The sequence below is a fragment of the Phaenicophaeus curvirostris genome, chromosome 3, assembly GCF_032191515.1.
Source record: "Phaenicophaeus curvirostris isolate KB17595 chromosome 3, BPBGC_Pcur_1.0, whole genome shotgun sequence".
Lineage (NCBI taxonomy): Eukaryota > Metazoa > Chordata > Aves > Cuculiformes > Cuculidae > Phaenicophaeus > Phaenicophaeus curvirostris.
The window spans coordinates 55,055,010-55,070,301 of record NC_091394.1 but is presented as its reverse complement, the minus strand read 5'-3'; the positions used below and the strand labels follow the sequence as shown (position 1 = coordinate 55,070,301).

At 41.5% G+C, this 15,292-nt stretch overlaps 1 protein-coding gene across 3 annotated transcripts in view; it reads right to left on the bottom strand.

Annotated features, from left to right (window-relative positions):
* The window catches only part of MAPRE2 (microtubule associated protein RP/EB family member 2), a 102,949-nt gene that overhangs the window by 75,788 nt on the left and 11,869 nt on the right, over nt 1-15,292 (bottom strand). For 2 of the 3 annotated variants that reach the window (XM_069854050.1, XM_069854047.1), the window contains exon 2: nt 653-714. In XM_069854050.1, the coding sequence (XP_069710151.1) occupies nt 653-714 (62 nt within the window). Of the gene's footprint in view, nt 1-652; nt 715-5,408; nt 5,442-15,292 lie in introns of those variants that run through there. The other variant, XM_069854049.1, reaches the window with a different exon arrangement.

Below are 15,292 nucleotides of genomic sequence, written 5' to 3'. Positions count from 1 at the left end.
TTCTAAACATTGCCACCTTGTGGGCCTTTGATCTCCTAGTATCATTGATCTCTCCAGCCTCCACGGGTGACTCCATGCACAGATCCCACAGATGCCAAGCTGGACTGTTCAAGTTAACATCCAGCTCGGGTGGGATGAGATTTAAACTCCTACAGTCGGGAATTAAAAAAGGGGCAGCACCTTACAAATGCTGTTTGACATTAATTACTAACCCTGTACAGTGGCACTTCATGTAGTTTACTTTCCCACTTAACATTGTGAAGGCAGCAGTAATAACATGCAGAAGAGCTAACATTTAACAAAACAAAAGCAAGAACACAGTTTCTCAAAGCTCCCAAATGGAAGGGGAGAGAGAAGTCCACCTCTAGTTTTCCTTTTTTGTTTTTTTTTTGTTGTTGTTGTTATTCTTTTCTGCCAGCCTTTCCTTCTTATTCCAGTTAAAAACCCCAAAATTATTTCTGAAAAGTCTTTCATGAATGAATAATGTGTGATGACCTGAATCTATTAACTACTCAAAGATATTGCAAAGAAATATCAGTCATTGACACCAAACATATCTAGCTAATGCTTTATAGACATCAAACAAGTTCTTGAGTACTTTTTCAGTCACTAGAACTCTAACAATCACATACAAATACACTAATGTACTTACTTTGAGCATCCAAACACTTTCCCTGGTTGCCGGATTGAATTATTCCTTGCAGCAATTTGGTACTGGAAAGAAAACATGAAATCCTTCAGTTCAACAAGCAAACAGGAAAGAAAAGATTCACTAAATGGTCTTTGTCTGTATCAGTTGGGCAGTGATGCAATAGCCATATGCTAAAAATGAAGCGAGAGGAAAAGTTCTCCATTACAATACCCTAATTCAGCTGTGTTCACAATAGTTCTGTGTCTAACACATCTGCACAACAATCAGATGTCCCTCTGATACAGTAGCAAATCTATGAGATCCCTTATGCAGTGTTACATTCAGAGTTTATTCATAATTGCCAGGCACATTGCTGTTTCTTCATCTGAACAGGCTTCTTCGGAGCACAGACAATCAGTTATGACTGTCGTGTCATGCAACTGGAGCCTTGCTGCACTTGCCTGAACAGCTTTTCAGAAGGGAAAAAAAAAATCTACCATTGAGAAAGACATGAACTGATACTCATGAAAGCCTATGTTTTTGCCAAAACACCACAAAAATGCTGGCAATCCTTTGAAGTGTCTCACTTAACAGTGAAATCACAATACTGCCCACTCCTAGCAGGAACATTAAGACCCATCCCCTTCTCTGTAGATGTGATTCCTACAAATGCTAGATTCATCCTCAAACTCTCTGAATTGCTACATTACAGGGCACAGAAACATAAGCAGGAGCAACCATACACGGGTTTCACTTTGTGCCATGAATTACACACTAGGGTTACGTGGCTAGATTTCTTAATTTACCTTCTCAGTCAGCAGGAATATCATTCCTACCAGGTAAATAATGGTTTACAGTCAGACCAGGGCTCTGATTATTTCTTGTTTTGCATTCCTAGTCAACTAGTTGAGACAGCCCAGCAGGGAGGGGTATTCCAAAGGCATTTATCTCTGCAGAAGAGCATGAAACTTCACCAAACAGGATCCCAGTGGAGCTAGGATTGAATCGGGTCTGAGGGATGCAAAAAGCTCCCACAGGTGAATTTACCCTAAGTTTAAAGAGAACAAAAACATAAAGCAATTCTCACTCCAATTCATCACTATCTGGGAAAGGTAAACAGACTTAAAGATGGCTTGTCTAAAGGACAGGATGCCAGCTCCAGGAGCTGTGACTCATCCTGGCAGAGAACTTAGGAAGGCTGCTAGCAGACTGTGAGGCTGAAGCTACCTTAAAGCCAAACCAGAATGGGAATTAGCTATTAAATATATTATTGTTTCATTTCTTTGAGTCTCTCCAAGCCTCTTAAGCTTTGCCTTTCAATGTACTCATTTTTTTTTTAGCCCCTGCATTTGTTTAATGTGGAAAGTGATTCCAGCACAGCTGACAAACCTCAGGCATGCTGTTGGCAAAGGGACAGCAAATCCATCAGGATATGTCGGCTTTTGCTCAAGCAGACGCCCATGAATTTAAACTGGGATCTAACAGCACTACTCCAGTAATTCCTAAAGATGGGACATCCTTAAGACAACAGTCAGAAGAAGTAATCTCACATCAGAAGGTGTTCACCAGAACTTCTAACAGGCAGCAGCAGTGAAGAGGTATGGCAATTCCCTGAGAAGCGTGAGACTTAGTTTGCTCATGGAATGTTTCCCACACTATACTTTCTGGAGAGAGAAATATTTATGGCATATTGAAGACAGAGATAACTATCTTGTCTTCAGCAAGCAGACCTCAGTTTGGGAGTGATTTCAATATTGCCACCACACCAAACATTTCATATAATCTTAAAAAAAGAAAACCAGAAGTCCTCATAGCAGAGGTTCCTAAAACTTGAAAACTGACGATCATAGAATCATAGTTTGGGTTGGAAGGGACCTTAAAAATCATCTAGTTCCAGCCCCACTGTGATGGGCAGGGGCACATCCCACTAGATCAGGCTGCCCAAGGCCCCATCCAACCTGGCCTTGAACACCTCCAGGGATGGGGCAGCCACAACTTCCTTGGGTTACCTGTTCCAGCGCCTCACCACTCTTAGTGAAGAAATTCCTCCTTATGTCTAGTCTAAATCTGACCCTCCCCAGTTTATACCCATTGCCTATCACCACAAGCCTTTGTAAACAGTCCCTCCCCAGCTTTCTTGTAGCCCCCTTCAGGAACTGGGAGGTCGCTACTGTATGTACCTCTTTGGTTTGATCTGTACCTATATCTTGGCAACGGCTCCTGTCTTCTTGCCTGCATACAGGTAACTTACCTGAAGTACATGGAGCAGTGTGATGGCTATGGCCAGATGAGGTAATTAGCACTTGCTTGCGGCTGTGTGTGCTAGCACTGCCAGGACTCCACCTGCTCCAAAAACCATGCCAACACCTCAACCTGTACTTCTGGCTTGAGATGCCAAAGCAGCACCCAGGCAAGGGAGTGGTAGGAAACATTGGATCATTAAGGTGGAATTTAATTTAGGTGGACAAAGGAATGCAGCAGAGGTCCTAGTTAGTGGGTGTGAGGAAGGTAACGATGGGGAGCTGAAGTCTTCTTTGGAAGGGTGGAGGAATAAATGTATGCAATGAAAATAAGAAGTGGAAAGGATACCACATTTCCTCCCACTATGTGCCAGACCACAATGTAGCTCTCAGCTGCAGACAGGGGCATCATATCACCATTCTAGGTAAACTTGCAAGCACAACCTAGTTTCCCAAAACTTCAACACACAGAGGCTACACAAATTTTAAAATAAGGTCCCATCTTCTAAAGAGTCACCTACAAAGACATCTAAAGCAATTACTCCTTCCACACTAGTGAAGCTAGGAAAAAGGCCGAGGGGTAAAAAGAAAGAAGATAAAGATCTAGGAGATCTAGAAAGTGGAAAAGACCTTAAAATGGAAAAAAATTTATTTCTTTAGCAATAACATAAAGAGGCATCTCAGAAAATCCTATGCAGTGAAACTGGTAAGAAAAAAAAAATTTATGTATTTTTTTCAGGACACAAACTTATTTGTTCAGTGTATTAAAGTCACACAGAGCTGCAAGTCCCATGTATTGGACTATCTGTTTTCTTGACTGGGGAATTGTGTTGGGAAAAACAGACTAACATTTACTGGTAAATGTTATTAACATAATTAGGCAGATTTTATTAATAGCTGATGACTATCCACACAGTGCATTCTGTTATTCTGCTCCCACAGACCACTCCTGCAACATTTTGCATCACCTTGCTGGAGTGACTATTGGGAGGTCAAGCCCTGCTGGGGAGTTTGGACTTGTGAGCCACTGCCTTCCAGGCAGGCACTCAAAGTCCCTGAGGGGGTCCCTTGTTTCACCAGGTGTATGTGCAGCCCTGTACCCTACACTTGCCACTTTCTCAGAAGTTTCTTCCAAGTTTCACAACCTGCTGTTGATGCCAGCGCATGCTAGTGCTGGTCTTGACCAAGTCTGACAGACTTTTGCTTTTTGGAATTTACATGACCTTGGGATGTTCAATGAATTCAACTGGACCATTGCTCTCCAGGTCTTATCTGGTCTCAGGAGACTTTCACCTGGTTGCCATCAGTGCCTACTTTTTCTCCCCATGAACTTATTTTCTAGTAGCTATTGCTACATCCATAAACTTAGCTACATATCAAGCCCATTCACACAGACTGACACAGAAGGGACTTCCATGAAAATACTCTTTGAAGTGCTGTAAAATAGTAACTTAATTCTGAATAGACTGACAAAAAAAAACCCAAACCAAAACCATCCAAACAAAGCAAAGAATGGGCAAGAGTGATATAAGAAAGCAAGACAAAAGCCAAGCAACTAAGTGAAAAAACACAGTAAAGCAAAGAAAACTAGGTATAACAGCCTCTAGTAAGCACTCGGGATTGTCATACTATGGAAAGTAGTACCCATAGGTGTTAGTTTGAAGGTCCAGGGAGGGAAAGTTAGGCCAACGTTATTAAGGTGATTTAAATCAAACGCCTTCTAGTACATGCGACAATATATTTTCCAAACCCTGTTTCAGGGAGCTGTATTTCACATGTGGGCAGAGCCCCATCTTCTGCTACTGTGTCTCAGCAGACTGGATGCTTCCCACCATATTGTGCAGATCTTTTCCTCCCCCCATCGCCAACGGGTGGGAATGTGAAGTTGCATGAAAACAATTTGCAATATAGGCTGACAGTCACCTATTATTGCCTCAAATATCCTCTGAGGTTACAGAAAACAACTTGAAAACCAACTTATTTTTAGCAACTGAAAGAATTCACGCAAACCCATCATGGCCACATTCCAGGCATTTACTGAGCGGAGAATAACTTGACAAATTACAGAAATGGACAATTCTGAGTGTAAATCAGAAAACCATATATATCACTATTTACATACGCTTTCCTGTTGAAAAGATAAATTGAAAGATTAATTTAAAGGCTTCCAGAATCAAAGGGAAAAGCTGCTGGTTTTGAGCTGCATATGAATCACAAAAAACAAAACAAAAAACCCCATACGCTTAACAGTTGGACAGATTTCTCAACTTAACTGTTAACTAACAGCCCAACCTTATGCCATCTCGCTGTTCCTGGGTTAAATCCTACCTACTCAGGACCAGGGTCTCCAGCAGTATATGGAGGGTACAAAGACAAAGACTCAAAGCTAAGAAATCAAGTAACAGAGCTAAGTTTAGTACTAATCTCCAACTCCAAAATTATTAGGAATGCCCTAGCTTGACCCAGAGTGCTTCACCAGGAAAGCAGTCCCAGAAGATGCAAGATGCTGCTACCAAGAGCACGACAGAGCTTCCTACCTCTTTTGCTCTTGCCATTTCAAGCACAGCTTTGTCCCAGTGGTTCTGCTTCTCAGTCAGTGCTCTGATTTCAAGTCATCTATTGGCATGAAAAAGGTCCTAGACACTTCTTACAAAACTCTGTTCCCACCCTTTCATTTACAAAGCAACCATTCTGTTGGTCATTTACATATAAAGTAAATCCAAGCATGTCCTACTTAACAGGTTACTAGGAAAAAAAACATGCATCCTTTCCCAGTCACACTACTGCCCTGCTTGGGAAGCCACTAGATTTTCTCCTCATAGAGCAGTAAGCCAACTTCTCTCACCTCTGTTGTCCTGTCCTGTCCTCTTCCCTCCCTCCTCAACATTTTAGAAACTGGAATGCCTTGGAGACAGTGCTGGGTTCACAGCTTTTGCCAGCTGCCGCGATATCTACCTTTTTGCAGCAGCCTACCTGCTCTCCTCCTAGTAAGGAGTAACTTCCCTGCCTTCCTGCCCAGTAACTTTGACACACAGTAATTATCTCTCAACATAAAAAGGGTGTAACAGGGCCCAGTTCATGTGATTTTAGTTAGTGTGACTGATTTGGCAAACTTTTTTTTGCATAACAAGCAACGTCAAACCAGTATATCAAGCAATAGGTGAAAGACCTAATAGGAAACACAGATGAGAATGTGCATTTATCATTCTTTGTATATAGTAGCAGGCTGCCATATTACCCCTAGCTTCATTTCAACCAAAAAAAAAAGTTTATCTCTTTCCTCCTCTTTGAGAAAACAATCTTCATTCAATTATATGAGGCATTGTTTTGTTTTATTTAAACTTCAGTTCAGAGCCATTGAAATCTACATTTTTATTTCTTATCACACTAATTAAAAAAACATTTCTACTTGTATTATCAGTTCCTACATCTGTTGGCTTTCACGTCCAACACCATCACCACATGCATTCACTGGAGCAGGCTGCCCAGGGAGGTGGTTGAGTCACCTTCCCTGGAGGTGTTTAAGGGACAGGTGGATGAGGTGCTGAGGGGCATGGTTTAGTGACTGATAGGAATGGTTGGACTCGATGATTTGGTGGGTCTTTTCCAACCTGGTGATTCGATGATTCTATACCTGCCTGTGGTTTGCACATGGAACTGCAGTTTATTGTTGATGCACTTCTGTATGTACCAATGTATTATGCATTTTGATGTGTTTTTCTGGTAGGGATTATACCATATTCCAAAAAACACTTGGTTTAAGAATAACTAGACTTGATCAGGTTTCTGCTTTGTTTCATACACTAGAATGATTAAACTAATTTCTTTTTAATACTTTTCTCTTTATAAACAGAGTTATGCTGCAGTGATGCATATGTTTTATAATGAGGCAAGAAAAGCCAGCACTGACTAAGGTTTCACATTATTAAGAGTTTGGCAATGATGTTGCTGTAAGGCATTCCAGCCTTAACTGTTTGCTCCTTATTTGCATCTCTGCGCTGCCCTTCAGTTCTGCTGGAACAACTCTAAATCCAATCCACTAAGAAGCAGGCTAAGAAAAGGATCTAATTTCAAAGTTACGTTTTTTGCAGATTTAAAATAATAAATCTAGGGCAATTCTCTGTTTTAGTACACAGCATGGCCCCATCAACAGTTGGGCTGGCAGAGCTAGGAAGCCAGGATCTTACCCGCTGATATTACTGGCCAGGAACCAGTACACGGAACAATTTCATTGAGTGGGTTGAAATACTTCAGCTGTAAAAGCAGAAAAACTCCTCAGATATAGCCTAGTGGGTGCACAGAGCTATGGCAGAACACACATCAGCTTTTCCCTGTTCAACATGGAAGGAGTAAGAGACAAGTGGAAGACAGCTAGTAGCAGCTGCTTCATTCCAGGTCAGTCCACCACCAGTTTCTAGTACATTTATGACTTCTTGTGCCCAGCTTAGGCTTCATTTTATAGCTGGATTTTTTGTAGGCTAATCAACAATCTATTAAAAAGAAGGTTTGAGGAATAATGATTAAAGTATACGTTTCTTTTAAGACAGCAAAATCTGATGTTTAACATGAAGAGTCCTAAGGGTGTAACTGACATTTTTTGAAAACAAGCCTGCTGAACAAGCATGGTAGGAGGTGGTCAAAGGTAACTTTCATATTAAAGTTACACAGGCAGTTGCAGCAAACTGCAGGAATCTCGTAACTTCTTCAGGAATCTAAAACATAACAGCTTCAGGACCAGCGAAAAATTCTGAAGAATGAGTTGGTTTAAGAGCTTTAAAAGACAGATGTTTAAACTCAAGAAGTAACTTACATTTAAATGGCACCCTTTACTGTAAACCATACATTTCTAGATATGTCTGAGAAACTCCAACCATCAGCCCAACACCACCATGCCCACTAAACCATGTCCTGAAGCACCATACCTACACATTTTTTGAATGCCTCTAGGTATGGTGACTCTACCACTTCCCTAGGCAGCCTGTTCCATTGCTTCACCACTCTTTCAGTAAAGAAATTTTTCCTAATATGTAATCTAAACCTCCCCTGGTGCAATTTGAGGCCATTTCCTCTCATCCTATCACTTGTTGTTTGCGAGAAGAGACCAGCATCCACCTCACTACAACCTCCTTTCAGGTAGTTGTAGACAGCAATAAGGTCAGCAAAGCAAAATCAGTTCAGTAGCCACACAGAGGGGGATAAATTCTCCTACCAACCCTCTGTTGTAACACACTGCTCTGCTACGAGCATGCAGCCCTGCCTAAAAGTTGTCTAGCTTACCGAGCTGTGATCTTTGCTAAGTTACAGAATTACTGTAAAAAGTAAAAATACTCTCTCAAGCAGTGCAACATTCACTACCTATTTCAGATCAGGAAAGCAGCAAAGATGCATCTGGAAAGCACATATGCGAATTCTTCCCCCGGGAAGATACGACAATGCTGGGTACTAGCTAGCTGCAGAGCAACTTCAGAGAAATAAACCCTGGGAGTCTTGGTGGACAACAAGTTGAAAAAGACTCAGCAGTATGCCCTCGCATTAGAGAAGGCTGAACCTAAACTAGGCTGAGTGTACTGGTTCATGGCAATGAATGGCCCTGTATTCAGGGCTTGTGGAAACAGAGTACCTGCGTATTGAGGAAGCACAAACCAGTGGTAGACATACCAGAGCCCAGTCTGCTGTACCATGATGGTTAAAGGGGCTGGAGCACACAACACAGGACAGACTAAGAGTTGGGTTTGTCCAGCCTGAAGAAGGGCTAGGGTGTGTGTGGATGCCTCATTGCAACCTAAGGGGAGGGTGCAGAGAAGATGGAGCACACACTGACATTGCAAGAGGCAACAGGCAAGTTTAAACAGGGCAAATTCTGCTTACATATTCGGAAAAGTGTTTTCATCACAAGGGTGTTTGAACATTGCATCCACTGAGGCTGGGAAGTCTGAACGTCTTTGAGACAATTAAGGTTCAACACGTTCCCAAGCAACCTGATCTGTTTGGGATGGCTTTGAACAGGAGTTAGACAAGATCTCTTTCAATCTGCATCATCCAATGGTTCCATGTTAAAATATCATAGCTGCAGGCTACTCATTGCCTGCTTGCCTTATCGAGAAAATAGAGAGCTAGTTAAGATACTGTACTGCCACTTCAGATACCTCAGCCCTTCTGACAGTTCTGGCATGTCCTTCTCTGCCTCAAGTTCCTGATGGGACCAACTCAAGGATGTAAATAGAGATTCCAGTATCTATGGTGGTGGTGAAAACAGCTAAATTCTCTTATGTTGATTTTTATTTCAGTCTTTAAGAATCTAAATTTAAAATACGTAATATATTTGTAATAAATAATATCTAATATATAAATCTAAAACCCAAAGTTTTGCTCTTTACAGCACTGGTGAAGCAGAGTTCTTAGACTCCTCTTTTGTGTTGGCACAATGGATTATTTGAAGTCAATTGCAGATGTGCAAGCTTACGATGGCTGTAAGGCTACAGTTTGTGGAAATGTACTATGAACCTCTGATTAGATAAGATGCTCTCATGACAGATGAAGACACATTGAAGGGTGTAGCATCACTTCATTTGTGCTGCACAGATCACCACATAAGCTCTCATAAACTGAAAGTCAGAATAGTTTGAGAGTTTTCCTCATTTTCACCTAGTCAGTCCCAACTATCCAGTTTTCCTAGGTGGCATGTAAGAGCCACTTTATCATAGATCTGCAGTGTGACAAGCATCCGTGCATGCCAATCTCTGCTAAAAGGGCTATGTTAATCTTTTACCTTACTTAATCAGTGGAGAAAAGTTCTCAGGTGGTCCCAATGACAATCACAGCCAGATGGTCATGAAAGTCTTCGAAGGAGCATATTTTAGGTCTCCTCCAAGCTGCTGATGGGTAGATTCCCTTTAGAAACTCACATTTTGATCCAGTCCTTCAACCATCCTCATTTACAAGGTGGAGGAACAGCACACCATCACTTCACACCCTTCTACATGTACAAAGGAGTCAGCATTTATGGTGTTTGGCATAGGTAACACAATCCAAGTATGGTGATAGGGCTGGATCCCTTGGGGGAGCAAGCAGAAAAATGCTGTTTGGCATTTATTCATGTTTCAAAAGACTGAGTGTTGACTTGCTTACCCTATCCAGGTGGCAGTAGCTCTAATTGCTAAGTGAAGCAGTATTTCACTGACAAGTGTAATAGCTACCTATCTCCTCAGTAAGGATCTGAAGCCTGCACTTGTAAAAGATCTCTCAGCATCTGGGGACACCCTTGCATCCTGCCTGCAAAATGGGAAAGCTAAATGCACTGAAGCTTGAAGGTATTTGCATTGTGGTAAAGACCCCATATAAGTAATTCATAGAGCTAAAACTGCAAAATCTGTATATTTGAAACAAAGGGAGCACAGAGCCAATTGAGGTTTTGGGATCTTGAGTGTTTATAGAGCTAGAAACGGGTCCCTAATCATATATTAGGAGAAATGAAGAGTGTCATTGAGGGGTTCTTCAAAGCAGGACAGTACATGAAAGCTGTATTTTACTCCTTCAGTTACAATAACATTGCCACCTGATCACAGCTTGGGAGCTTCAAGTTGAGGGAAAACATTCCAGTCTGAGAGATAAAAGTGACAGCTTGTTATCCCATTTAGGTACTCCATGATACTACACAATCAAAGAAAGTCATACGGGAGAGGGTTCAAATGGTTGGCTGTCAAACTTCAACCTCTCAAGACAATGTTGCTTTGTTTTGAAAAGCTAGTTTGTATTTGAAGTCTACCAAATTAGAAGTTTCTGGGTTGCGTTTGTGAACTGCAGTATTTCATCCAAGAGACTGCAGTACAGAGCTCACAGGAATTATCGTTTCTTTACGTTGTTCTGCAGACAACAGACGCAGTGAACCAGTGTGCTAACTTGAAGGCACATGCATCATTTCTGCTCATTACAAAAAAGCCAACTGGGAAGTTTCCAAGTTATTCTAAAGTATCAGATTGAATTTAAAATTCCACAACATTCTGCTCTGGAAAGCTTTTTCTTCAGCACACTGCCTGTAAGTGCTCATTTGGAGAAGCACTAAAATAATTTCAATAGTATACACAATTTAAGCATAGATACTTCTCTCACTGCCTTTCCCAGACACTTGTTTTCTGTTTGCTATCCAAACTAAGCAAGAAAAGTCAGCACTTAACTGCAGAAACAGATACTTGGAATTTATTTTTCATTTACATACAAACTAGTTCCCTTATAGTTGACTAAACTATACTGGCCAATTTTTCACATCTAGAAGAAAAAGCCTTTTAGCTTAGATTGGGCAGCAAAGCTAGGGGAGTTGTGGTGTTTGGATATTTTTCTTTGTTTGTTTTTCTTTCTCCCTTTCATAAATCTGCCAGTACAGCAAATCCTGTACAGAAGACCCAGTCTTACTATTTCTTCTGAGGCACATGTAACCTGTCCTAGAAAACCTAGCCCCTATTAATATTGCTAAATAAGCTTTCTTCAAACTATGGCACGTTCTGTAGTTGCAGCCTCCCAGAAGCTGTTTTTCTTTGGAGTGACCAGAGCTTCCTTCAGCTGAGACTGAAAGAGTGCTCAGCATACCTCCCGTCTTGCACAAACTAACTCAGTCTCTTCACATTCAGGGCTCCCAAGATGGCAACTATCAGGTATTTTCATGTAGAACTACTTTAACAAACGCTGCTAGTTGTAAAATACATATGCAAAAGGTGAACATGCATTTTGGGGTTCTAAATGAAACTCTTGAAAATTAAATCCTTATTTCCCAGGCATGCAGTCATATAACAAAGCCCTTCTCTTTTCAACAAGATTAGTCAGCTATTGGAAGTCCCTGTAACAAGATTCTACCAAACTGAACATGTCCAAGATGAATCAAGGTAGTAACTCATGGAACAAATGAGCAGCCGGATAGTGTCCACAGCCGAAGCATCCAACAGCATTTGAAAGCAGGTCTCCCTCTCACAAGCCAATGAATAGTTTGTGTGTACTCATGGTATAAGTCCAATTTTTCTCCCTTTTTGGTAGGCAGCTTGCTTGTTAACACACATAGCAAAAATGCAAGATTCAACCTACGCTTTCCCATAAGACTGATTTCCCTGCAGGGCCAGTCTCAGAATTTGCTGTGACTTTCTTACGCCCTTCCATTCCTGGTCAAAACATGCCACACCTTCCACATGAGTCAACAGAGCAGGGCAGCATCTCTCACAGTAAGCTGGGAAGCAGCTGGGAGGAAAGCCCTGCTATGCTTCTGCAAACAGTCCACTTCAGCAAAGGGTAGGACACTCAGAGAAATGCAGTTTTGGTCAAAAATATTATTAGGATATTGCAACAAGCTGCATGTGAGCTTGAATCAACCAGGTCAGGCAAGGTCACTTCTGGTGAAATATTCACAGGAACAAATTCTAATTCACCCAGATATTTAGTTAACATATGCAAGACAGCTGGAAGTCTTTGCAACGTTCTCAAATGACACTACTTGGCAACTTATCAAACTAAATGCCTTTTGCCTGTCCAGAGCACTAGCACATCATTTTACTTCAGCATTATTCTGTGCTCCCTCAGTGTAATGTGCTGCTTTTGAGAAGCTGCTGTATCCCAGAGAAGACTGCCAGGGTTCAACTTTCCTACTCCTTTTCAATGACAAATTGGTGTTGAAGTCTAATTTCCAGAAAATGACTGAGATAACATATTTTAACATACAAGAAGCATAAAGAGTAATACATCTAAAGCTGTCCCTACTTTAACCAAGTGACATGATGTTACACTGGGAAGTGAGCTATTTTAAATCCCAGAAATTTTCTTCTTTGAAGGGCTGTGTTCTTTTCCCAACTATTCCACACAGGAAAACAGGGCATGCTGGCCAGCATAACAGTTTTCTGATACTAGAAGGCAATAAATTCAGAAACTCAAGCTGCTGCTTCTTTTACAGCCAACTTGCTGGTTTGGAATAAAGCCACACATTTGAGTTCACGTCCCAAGAAGCGGTGGGCCTGTCTCTACTTGATACCAGTGGAAAGGCATACAGTAGCACAGTGAGAGGATCCAACTCAAAGAGTTTTTATGTTTATATACACACAGAGAGCTATTTATTTGACTGTTGTGGGACTTAGCTGTGGGTGCATGTCACAGGGCGAGCTGGGAGTGAAACCCCTCAGTGGCCAATGTGATATACAAGCGGACAACAGGAGATACCCATGCAGAATATTGGGCTCATTCCAGGGACCTGAACCAAAAGGTAGCCAGCAAGAAGTAAAAATAAAAACTCCTGGGTACAGCACAGAACTTCTTCACCTTTAGAAGCCAAAAAAATTAGAGAACTAGAACAGATAGGAGGTAAAGACCCTACTACGCAGGGTACATCAGACGCAGAAGGTATAGATTATTAAAGAGCTTTAATCTCACATACCAGATCTCTCTCTGGTTGAAAAGTGCATTTTCTTCTAACATGTATTTTTAGGCTCTAATAAAATCAGCTTTGTGGGCTGGAAGCCTCTAATGCTTATGCTGATACAACAGAAAAGAGGGGGTGGTTCTCCCACAAAGTTCTGGCCGTCTCCAGGCCCCGCTGCAGCACTCTGCAAGCACACAGGGTGATACCCAGCTCTCATCAATTGCTTCTGGGCAGGCTTGCCAGCACATTTCAGGACCAGCCTGTACACTTAGGCCTATGAGAAAGGCAGAAATGCCATTCAGTTTTACCTTAGATGTTGCTCTGAGCAAAACTTTTTCTGCAATTTCACATTTTAGAAGTGAGCTATCAAAAGTAGAGAGGTGATCATGAATAAAAAAATATTAATACCATACTACACAGGAAGCAACTCAGAGGCCCTGTACTACCAATCATAGAGAATTTAAATGAATGTATTTAGACTACTGCATAATATACATTTTATTTAGGTATTATTGTGTACTGATGAATTAAATAAAACCTGGAATAAGATCTTCCCAATCCAAGAGTGAAAGGCAGCCAGTCAAATTTCTTGCAGTACCACACAGTGAATGCTGTAACAAAGCAGCATCAACTCCTCTGTGCCACATTGTTTTAATGGACAGAAACTGTACCAGTAGCTATGCGTTCCTTTCAGAGGGAGACAAAGAGATATCACTGCCATCAGCCAGACAAACATCATCTGGTCTGTTCCACAGCTACATAGTAAGTTCCCCTGTCACCTGACTAGCCCATCATAGGATTTCTCTATCTGGTTTTCTAACATGATTACTCGTTGTCTGTAGTCTCTGCATCTCAGTGAAGGATTATTGCTGCAGCAGAGACGATACATCATTCTATAATCACACACAGGATGCTAATCACATTCTTTACCTGTCTTGGCCTTCAAGCATCTTTCAAACACACCTCAAAACTGTTGTCTCAGGCCAACTGACATCTAACTGACATTTATATCTCTTTCTCAGTTTGTTATGTAGATCTCAGTTATCTAAAGAGAGCTTTCATTGTATATTGCATCTTTTGTAACTTCTCCAGCTTGGACAAAGGAGCTGAACTTCAGGCTTCTTCTATGTGATGTTATTTGCATGATTGTCAGGTGGACAACAACTGAAGAAACTCAAGTGTACAACCTTTATCATTTAAGCTTAAAAGCTTAAAGGAGTCAGCTGGCTTTTGACACCCATTTAAGCTTAAAAGCTTAAATGGGTGTCAAAAGCCATCTGACTCCTTTAACAGCACTGCTGTGAGAAAAAATATTATTTAAGAAAATCCAGTCATGTTAGAGAAACTGCAGTGGCTTTAGGATCTGTAAACTCCCTCTGATCTCAGGATCACACAACCTAAATAAACAACAATTGAACAGGAGAGTCCATAGCAGAGTGCTGATTCATAAAGCAGTAAGACACCCAGCTAAGCAAGGTCAGCTCAGGTCTTCCCAGTAGCACACTTAAAACTGACTTTGGTGGACCCAAGAAAGCAGAGAGAGAAAATGTATTTGTGTCCCCATTCAGGAATCAGAAAACTCCTTTTCTTAGTGGTAACAGAAGGGATGATGGCAAACAAGGAGAGACACTGAAGACTGCAGGGCCAGCAATGTTTAAAATGTGGGCCAAGACTCAGAAGCTGCCATTGTGACAGGGCTGCTCTCCTTCCACTGTGCCTTCTTCATCCTGCTGGGAACCTCCCTCTTTCCCTTGGAGCCTCAGGCCATCCACACCAGCCCCTTCCCCTCAAGGACTCCTCCAGCCCTGCACTCACCCCAGCTGAACCTGCAAACCTCCCCACATCCCTTCTCCAGCTTGGCTCTGAATGCACTTGTGTTGCTGTGCATGAATTAAGAAGGGAGAATCCAGAAAAAAGACTTAATTTTAGCAACCACCCACATATGCACAAGCTTTGTGTTTGAATCTTCTCATAGCAGAAGTATTTAAGTGTGAAGGGACTAACAAAATACCACATCAGAGCAATCCAGAT